This window comes from Gadus morhua, chromosome 18 (genome assembly GCF_902167405.1).
Source record: "Gadus morhua chromosome 18, gadMor3.0, whole genome shotgun sequence".
NCBI classification, from domain to species: Eukaryota; Metazoa; Chordata; class Actinopteri; order Gadiformes; family Gadidae; genus Gadus; species Gadus morhua.
In genome coordinates this window covers 12,841,333-12,851,265 of record NC_044065.1, presented here as the reverse complement: position 1 = coordinate 12,851,265, position 9,933 = coordinate 12,841,333, and the positions used below count along the sequence as shown (strand labels likewise).

At 45.6% G+C, this 9,933-nt stretch overlaps 1 protein-coding gene across 1 annotated transcript; it reads left to right on the top strand.

Annotated features, from left to right (window-relative positions):
* Nucleotides 1–1,226: 1,226 nt before the first annotated feature.
* On the top strand, nucleotides 1,227–3,990 carry LOC115530973 (lipopolysaccharide-induced tumor necrosis factor-alpha factor homolog). Its single transcript, XM_030339862.1, has 6 exons — nucleotides 1,227–1,349; nucleotides 1,818–1,907; nucleotides 2,124–2,156; nucleotides 2,713–2,787; nucleotides 3,039–3,159; nucleotides 3,779–3,990. Exons 1-6 carry the CDS (start codon nucleotides 1,259–1,261, stop codon nucleotides 3,885–3,887), a joined length of 519 nt encoding a protein of 172 aa, XP_030195722.1. The 5' UTR covers nucleotides 1,227–1,258; the 3' UTR covers nucleotides 3,888–3,990.
* The last annotated feature ends 5,943 nt before the right edge of the window (nucleotides 3,991–9,933 follow it).

Genomic DNA, 9,933 nt, shown 5'->3' with positions numbered 1-9,933 from the left:
TGGCCATGAAGTAGGTCTGTATATGCAGTGTAATCTTTTCCAGGCCCTGCAAGTCAGGATGTAGGCTATGAATCTGAATGAAAAGTAGGTAAATAAATAAAATGCACCAGAATACAGGAAATCAAATCTATTAAATTAAAAAATAAATTATGGGGGGGGGGGGGGGGAACCTCAGACCCCCTGTCTATTACTGTGCCCCACCAACATGTTTGATCGCCAGCCGCCACTGATTATATCCCATATCCCTTTCAGTGAATAGGGTTTTAAAAAACATAATAAATAAGACCAATTGGTAGTCTACAGTTGTATCACATGATGTTGAGGGTTACTGGGGTCGAGAGAGAGAGAGAGAGAGAGAGAGAGAGAGAGAGAGAGAGAGAGAGAGAGAGAGAGAGAGAGAGAGAGAGAGAGAGAGAGAGAGAGAGAGAGAGAGAGAGAGAGAGAGAGAGAGAGAGGGACATTAAGTAAAAGTCATAATTTAATGGGAACAAACTGGCATTCTCTGTATATTATATGTAAATGATATATGCAAGCTATCTGCCTGTCAGGTTTCTGGCTGACTGATTTGCTTGTTCAAAACAGATAAGAGACTGTAGCTAGGGCTGTTCATACACCTCCACCACAGTGGCACGCAGGTCGCTTCAGAGGCAGGGCTGTGCAGTGCATACAAAATGAGGAACAACACAAGGATGCACAACGACAGGCCCGCTCGACTGTAACCAGGCTGGATCTTTTCCACAAGAAGAATTGTTGCTTGTTTGTTTTGATGCCCAAGCGCCTTTCTTTGAGTGCTTGTGTAGGCCTACTTCAACTGCCTGCTGGAGGCTAAATCAGCTCTCTGTTTGAACAAAGGCTACATGACGTCGCTGCGGTAAAGAATAAGTCCTACGTTTTTGTGTGTTCAATCCAGCCCTTGTTAGATTTCCGCTTTCAGGATTCGGGAGAACGCCTGGGCACTCAGTTCTGTTAGATGCTGAAGTGGTACCAGGAGGACTTCAGCTTTAGGCCCTTCAAGCATAACGATACGAGACACCTCTAGACCACGTTCTGAGGCTCAGACAACCAGAAGAGGAGGACCACTTTGACATTATTTAGAATCCTCGACGTCATGGTGGACAAGTGAGCCTTAACAAATTTCTTCACAGAGAATATTCAGAACTTGGGCATGGAGCCATACTTGGACCTAGAGGCCCACATTAATGTCTTGAACCCTGGCTTGTACGAGCCTGAGGGGGGGCCCAAGTTAGACACATTGGACATGATCAAGATACGCATAGCACAACTCAAGTTCCGTCGCAAGGTGCTGTTGAAGGGAGTGCAGTTCAGGATGAGGGTATCGGAGAGCCAGGGTGAGTGAAAATATGAGGAACTATTCAAACGTACAGGCCTATATTCATGGTAACAATCAGAATCCAATTCACATAGATAAGGGTGGGTCGATTTGGCGATAAAAACAGGAGTTTTAAGGAAAGTAATAAACATTTGTCTGTAATAACATACAGAAATGTAATAATCAAATATATAAACTATTGAACTAAATATTACTAGAATTGTATTTTATATAAAATTAGCTAAACAACAACTAAAATATAATTGATATATAAATCATAAGAAAATTAATAGTTTATATTTTTTTTTATTTAAATCCATTTTGTATTTATAAAGGCCTATACATCAAAGTCAAATTAAAATACATTCACTATGAGAACATTTTTAGGCATCAACAAAAATAATCTAATATAGATAGGAGTCTGTGAGTTATTGTTGTTATTGAGGAACACATTATTTAATAAATGTATCTTTGTGCTGTGAGCCAGAGGAGGAAGTGCAGTCCCCTGAGCTAGCGGCGATCTCAGCTGAGCTTCGACACCTGACATGTAAAGCGAGAGAACTGGGCTTCTTTGAAGGTAGGAAAAGGTGGCTCTCAGTCCATGTCGAGGCATCTGGACTTCAACTGGACCTCACCAATGTGTTTTGTGAATGCCTTCTCACTGTTTTATAGTGTTCTTGTTCATTTATATCGTGTCCTATTGTGGTCAGCTTTCAAACAAGTTTTAGGTTAAAACATTGACACACAGTATGCATCTGACATGGAGTTGTCTTTTGTTGTTGGTTTGCTGAAGATGACGACGAGGATTTGACAAGTCCTACGGCAGGTGAGAACAAACTAAGTCATAAAGGCATCAGGGCAAACCCTATAGGATTTACCCTCGCCACTAGGACTCAGAGACCCCCACCACTAGGACTCAGAGACCCCCGCCACTAGGACTCAGAGACCCTCGCCACTAGGACTCAGAGACCCTCGCCACTAGGACTCAGATACCCTCGCCACTAGGACTCAGAGACCCCCACCACTAGGACTCAGAGACCCCCACCACTAGGACTCAGAGACCCCCACCACTAGGACTCAGAGACCCCCACCACTAGGACTCAGAGACCCTCACCACTAGGACTCAGAGACCCCCACCACTAGGACTCAGAGACCCCCACCACTAGGACTCAGAGGCCCCCACCACTAGGACTCAGAGACCCCCACCACTAGGACTCAGAGACCCCCACCACTAGGACTCAGAGACCCCCACCACTAGGACTCAGAGACCCTCACCACCATGACTCAGAGACCCTCACCACGAGCAGTCAGATATCTTAACAAAAAGGAGTCAGATATCCTTACCACTACTAGAATAACCACCCCCTCCCCTCTTCTTTTAGAGGAATGCCTCCACTGGCCTGCACCGCCTCCATGTGAACGTGTCCCCAATGCTAATGAAGAAGTTCCTATTGCAGGTGAGATCAGCAAATCAACAAACTAACCTGACCGACAACGAGGCAGGAACATTTAACTAAACATACACTTCACCCAAAGTGGTCTGGTGCCACGTCATGCATTTGGAAGAATATATATATGTAATCCTACGGGATTATGTACAACAAACCCTCACATACCATTATACTCTTCAAATGCAAATGTACCCCATATTAAACACCTGTACCCAGTGAACTCAGACCTATCCTCTGCTCATCCCTTTATGTGAAAGAACTGGGCAGGGAGCCTGGCGTCACCGGGTGCCCCAACTGTGGAGAGGTCGTAACCACAAAAATTGTCAAGAAACGGGGAGATGCCAATTGGATGCTGTGTTGCCTGTTGGCCATGTTCGGGTAATATCTTCACTAATCTGGGACACAGCAGTTCTACCACAGCAGAAATTCCGGCCGGAGACGGAATATACGACTGCACAAAGATTTTGTTGAGAAGAAATATGTATTTTATTGTCGCTCAGAGCTGAATTCAGCTGTTTCGTTGCTATGATTGCTGTAAGCCTATCCAATTTTTCAGTAAAGGTTTCAAATCAACACCGTCCAGCCAGCCACTGTAGATATCCTCTTACCCCTTCTGAAATCTTTATCCACTCGCATGAACAAGTTTTTCTTAGGTAGAATATCGCACAAGGCGTGACTCCGCCATTTAGAGTTTTAGGTTTCTGGCAACCAATGGCGTGCCTCCATTACACTATTGGACGAAACAAATATGAGGTGAAAGAAAGTGAAACCAGCCGTCCCCCCATATTTTAGATCATTCATCCAAAATCTGATATTTCAGGCCTGATCTTCCGAAAACTAACAAACTGAAAACTTTGTTCCGTTGCCTGGTTAGAGTGGCCGCCTGTGCTTTGAACAGGTTTTTGGTTTTCTTTCATTGAGGCAGCTGTCCATGCGTTGGCATTACAATCCTCCATTTCCAATCTCATGCCCCCTGTGTTGTGTTTCCTGCTCACAGGTGTATTGGCGGATGCTGTTTGATTCCTTTCTGCGTTGGCAACCTCATGGACGTCCAACACAGCTGTCCATCGTGCCAGACCACAATACACAAACGAGAAAAAATATGACACTATCGTTTGACTGTATGGAAAATATGAAATCACTCATCCATTCATTGAGTGAGTGGAGTGAAGTCTGGAATGAAGGACTGATATTTAAAGGTGATTATATCCTTGGGAGAACAGAGGAGACATCCTCAAATTATGCTTATTACATATTATATACATTGATATTAGCTTTTACTCTTGGATTGCTACTGGATTCTAATCACATTGCTCCATTTGTATATAGGCTACTGTTGTGTATGATGATGACATTATCAAAGAAAGTGTATAACTCTGATGTTATGTGGATGTCACATGGTTTCCCGAAAAGTCTTATATTTACATAGACAAGATGACATCTTGCATCAGCCAGTCATGCAAATAGTGCAAAATAACCGGCGCCAGCTTAGTATATTATGATAGTTCATGAACCCGGAACAGGTTTCAAATTCACCAATGCAAATAGTCAGCATCGGTTGTTAATTATGAATTACAAGGAACTCTGCTCTAAGTATTTTTTTTAATACATATATATATATATTTTATTAAGATATTAGCTTGAAAGGTATGGAACTATGGAAATGAATAATTTAAAAGTTTAATTTAATAAAAATGCATTACATGTTATGGCCTAATCCTGCATCGATTTAATTCAGTTTATTTATTAATCTATGCATTCAATTAATTAAATACATAATAATTGATTTTACTTTGTAGAGCTAATCATGATCGTGATCGTCTCGTATGCACCCCGGCAACCAAAAATAAATCGGTCAACATCAACTAAGAGGACCAGTGGACCTTGGTTTTGCTTTCAAAGACCATCGAGCTAGCTTAGGAACCAGAGAAATCTGCACACTCATATTTAATTTGCTCTAGCAGACGGAGCTTCATACAATATCATGTATTGACTTAAAGTGTAATTCTGGCGAAAATTGAACCCAGGGTATTATTTTTTTGTCAGGAGATCCATAAAACAAGCCCCCCAGACACTTTTTTTCCCGTTGATAATTGAGTAAAGAGCCTGCCTGCGAATGCCCGGAGCAATGCAACAGCCCAAATGGCCTTGATATATTGGCTGGGGGCGGTGTGAACGCTTCTAAACATTGTTTAACCACTAATATTGCTCAAAATAGCACCAAACCTCTGCAGTAGCATGACTAGGGTACCTACACATAAAACAAAGCATCATCAACTATAATGCCGCTTTTCCACTGCATGGTACCAGCTCGACACGACTCGACTCGACTCGACTCAGCTCGCATTTTTTGCGTTTCCACCGCGAAAACATGGTATCTGGTACCTGAAGTGGCTGCTTTTTCTAGTACCGCCTCGCTCTAGGTTCCAAGCGGCTGAGCCGATGCTAAAAGGTGACGTCGGCAGACGGCCGGCCACTGATTGGCCAGAGAGTGTGACGAAGTCACGAAAGCGACATGGCAACCATGCTGGTAACAGCCATAGCAGCGCCGCGGCCAACATATTCCACTTCTTCAACTTCTTCAACATGCCAGCTAATAATATTAATGTTATCGATGTCCTCCATTGTTGTTATGTGGGTTCTCTCCATGTGTGGGTTGCGTAGGTGTTGTTTGCGTCGCGTACAGAAATACGTCACAGCCCTTTCGCGCAGCCGACCCCGCCCACGTCCAGGAGGTACTATTTGCGGTGGAAAACGACCCGTGCTGCTGCCGTGTCGAGTCGTGTCGAGTCGAGTCGAGTCGAGTCGAGCTACATGTGCAGTGGAAAAGTGGCAAAAAGAGTACCAGGAGTTTATTAAAAAAAAGCCTGTTTTCCAAGTCTGAGCCTTACCGGTAGGTTCATGTTTCCAGGAAGTCCACACAAATCGACCGGCTAACTTAACATTCTCCCCTCTTGATAAATGTTTTTGGTGCCCCTATTATATGCTACTGCAGAGGTTTGGTGCTATTTTGAGCAATAGTAGTGGTTAAAAAATTTCGATTTGGAAGCGTTCGACCGCCCCTAGCCAAAATAATGGAAGCCATTTGGGGTGTTACATTGCTCCAGGCATTCGTGGGCAAGCTCTGCACTCGATTATCAACGGAAAAAAGTGTCTGGAGGGCTTATTTTATGGGTCTTCATGCCGAAAAAGACCCTGGGTTCAATTTTCGCCAGAATTACACTTTAATTACTGCTTTACAGATCCATCACCCTCCCAACCCTCACCTCATTCTTGGTTCCCTTATGTCGCGTTTCCACTGCAGGGTGCAGTATGGTTCGGTTCGCCTCAGTCCGGTAGGGAGGGGGCGGTATAGCCTAGCTCAGTTCCGAGGTCGCGTTTCCACCGCCGACAGTACCCTTTATGGTAGGCCGGATGTCGATCGCCGCGGCAGCTACGTAAACATCGTGACATCATAGCAGCGCGACACAGTTTAGCTTGCTCAATAAAAACAATGGAAAAGTTAAACGCAACACATTAAACCAAGAGCTACCTCTGCACGTCTTCCTCCCCAAGAATGCAGAGGAACGTCTCCACCTCCTTCTTCGCCTAAGCAAGCGTTTTACGCGACATGTTCATTGTAAAGAATAATACCTCGAGGCTACTGTTTGTTTGTTTTTATCCCCACGTCGCCCGGAAGTGACGGTTCTGTCGACCAATCAACGGAAGGGGTGTGTAGCTCGAATTTTCCGGCACCCTTTTAGGCGTCTAATGCCGCGTTTCCACTGCAGGGTGCAGAACGGTTCGGTTCGCAAAGGTGTGGTCGGGTTGCGGTTTCCACCGCCAAAAGTGGGCGTGACCCGGACTTAGCCGTACCCGTATGGGCCTCTTTTTCAGTACTCTTCCGTTTGGGTACTGAAAACGAAACGAGACGCTTGAAAGGGTCCCGGGAAATTCTAGCTACACACCCCCTCCGTTGATTGGTCGACAGAATCTTCACTTCCGGGCGACGTGGGGATAAAAACAAACGAACAGTAGCCTCGAGGTATTATTCTTTACAATTAACATGTCGCGTAAAACGCTTGCTTGGGCGAACAAGGAGATGGAGACGTTCCTCTGCATTCTTGGGGAGCAAGACGTTGTTTACGATGTTTACGTAGCTGCCGAGGCGATCGACATCCGGCCTACCACAAAGGGTACTGTCGGCAGTGGAAACGCGACCTCGGAACTGAGCTGGGCTATACCGCCCCCTCCCTACCGCACCTTTGCGAACCGAACCGTTCTGCACCCTGCAGTGGAAACGCGGCATAAGTACCCCTACGGAGGAGTACTGAAAACGAGGGAAAAACGAGTACGGCTCAGTCCGGGTCACGCCCACTTTTGGCGGTGGAAACGCAATCCGTACCGTACCTTTGCGAACCGAACCGTACCGTACCGCACCCTGCAGTGGAAACGCGGCATTATCGCGGAGGAGTACTGGAAACGCGGCATTATGCCGCGTTTCCACTGAAGGGTGCGGTACGGTTCGGTTCGCAAAGGTGCGGTACGGATTGTGTTTCCACCGCCAAAAGTGGGCGTGACCCGGACTGAGCCGTACTCGTTTTTCCCTCGTTTTCAGTACTCCTCCGTTGGGGCACTGAAAACGAGACGAGACGCCTGAAAGGGTACCGGAAAATTCGAGCTACACACCCCCTCCGTTGATTGGTCGACAGAACCGTCACTTCCGGGCGACGTGGGGATAAAAACAAACAGTAGCCTCGAGGTATTATTCTTTACAATGAACACGTCGCGTAAAACGATTGCTTGGGCGAACAAGGAGGTGGAGACGTTCCTCTGCATTCTTGGGGAGAAAGACGTTGTTTACGAGGTTTACGTAGCTGCCGCGGCGATCGACATCCGGCCTACCATAAGGTACGGTCGGCGGTGGAAACGCGACTTCGGAACTGAGCTGGGCTATACAGCCCCCTCCCTACCGGACTGAGGCGAACCGAACTGTACCGCACCCTGCAGTGGAAACGCGGCATTAGATAACCACCGACCCTACGGCTCTTTTCAGAGCCAATCTCTCAGTCTGTCCATCCCTTCTTTAATAGGTCCATTATGGCGTCACATTAGTGCCGTAATTCACTAATGTGATAAAAGATGCATTCGGGCGTATTACATTATTCCACACGCGTAGATATTAACTGCGAGCGCGCAAATGATCTCTGCGCGCGCAAAACTATGGCAAGCCGAGTGTGCCACAATTCGACTTCAATTAAACGCGTTCTGAAACGCCAGCACGCGTGCCCAGAACGCGTTTTGGTTTTCCAGAACGCGTTCCGGCGTTTCAGCGCGCGCGCCCAGAACGCGTTCCGGCGTTTCAGCGCGCGCGCCCAGCGTTTCAGCGCGCGCGCCCAGAACGCGTTCTGGCATTTCAGCGCGCGCGCCAAGAACGTGTTCCGGCATTTCTGCGCGCGCGCTCAGAACGCATATTAGCATATTAACAGCACGCGTGCTGTTAATATGCTAATGCACTCCTCCCCTCAATTTTCTCAGCCAATAGATTTGAGCCGTTTTCACCTAATCATATGCTAGGGCAAACACACAGACAACATCAGTCGAGACCAGAGCTCTTCTTTCGCGAATCTTTTCTGTTGTGTCGTTTTTAAAGTCGAAAGATGTTAAGATGTATCAAATTAGGTGGTTAATGTGGAGGTGGTGAACACTACAAGTACATACACTTTGACTATACACTATCTAAGCTACTTGACCGAACATTGTGTATGGTAAGTGCCGTGGCAACTATGATAACATAATTAAAAAATACTTTTATTTATAGCGTATCGTTTATTACATTTATTTATTACAGCATTACATGAGTCAGCTTATTCGTCTTCTGAGTACAATAAAAACAATAAAAGAGTTCAGAAGTTAGAGTTAAAATTCCATTAGAAGTAAATAAGTCCGTCTGAAGTATTAACATGCAGTTGCAGGTTTTAGCCTGTACGTGGTAGTAGCCTATAAGACGAGGTATAATTCACTTCATCAGTTGGAATGAGACAGATAGAAAAAACTATATATATATATATATATATATATATATATATATATATATATATAATATAGGGAGGTGAGGAGATAGATACAACTACAACTGATACTATTGGTAACCAACAGACCAAGCCCTTTAGGAAGACTTCCATCCTGCTCCTGTCACATTACATAAGTAGTTGGTGTATAGCCTATATAAATGCAGAAAATATTGCAGCCAAAATTGCCCCCAAAATATTCACAACATTTACCATTTAACCATCCCTTTTCACATTAAACTGGCCTCTACTCTTGATACATTTGTAACTCACCTACAAACTCACTCATAGCCTTTAATTTAGTGAAACGTTTTGGTCACCTTTTTCCTATTTCTTTTTCACAGTGTCTACACGTCAGGTCAGGGTGAGGAATATATTAATCATATATTTATATTAGTTAGTTAGTATGTTATTACTATATTGTTATTAAGTGAACATCAGTCCATGTGTGCACAAACAAACAGCAGAAATCAAATGCCGGGAGGAGGGAGAAGCCTGTCTGGGCAGGCTCTATACACTGCGGTCCCGGTCCAACCAAGCACCTGCCGACAATCTCCTGATTAGGAGTGAGAGAATCTGATTCGCGAAAGAAGAGCTCTGGTCTCGACTGATGTTGTCTGTGTGTTTGCCCTAGCATATGATTGGGTGAAAACGGCTCAAATCTATTGGCTGAGAAAATTGAGGGGAGGAGCGCATTAGCATATTAACAGCACGCGTGCTGTTAATATGCTAATATGCGTTCTGAGCGCGCGCGCAGAAATGCAGGAACGCGTTCTTGGCGCGCGCGCTGAAATGCCAGAACGCGTTCTGGGCGCGCGCGCTGAAACGCCGGAACGCGTTCTGGGCGCGCGCGCTGAAACGCCGGAACGCGTTCTGGAAAACCAAAACGCGTTCTGGCCACGCGTGCTGGCGTTTCAGAACGCGTTTAATTGAAGTCGAATTGTGGCACACTGCGTGCTGGCGTTTCAGAACGCGTTTAATTGAAGTCGAATTGTGGCACACTCGGCTTGCCATACAAAACAGCCTCTCGCGCGCGCAAATTACCTCAGCGCGCGCAAAGCAGCCTCTCGCGCGCGCAAATTACCTCAGCGCGCGCAAAACC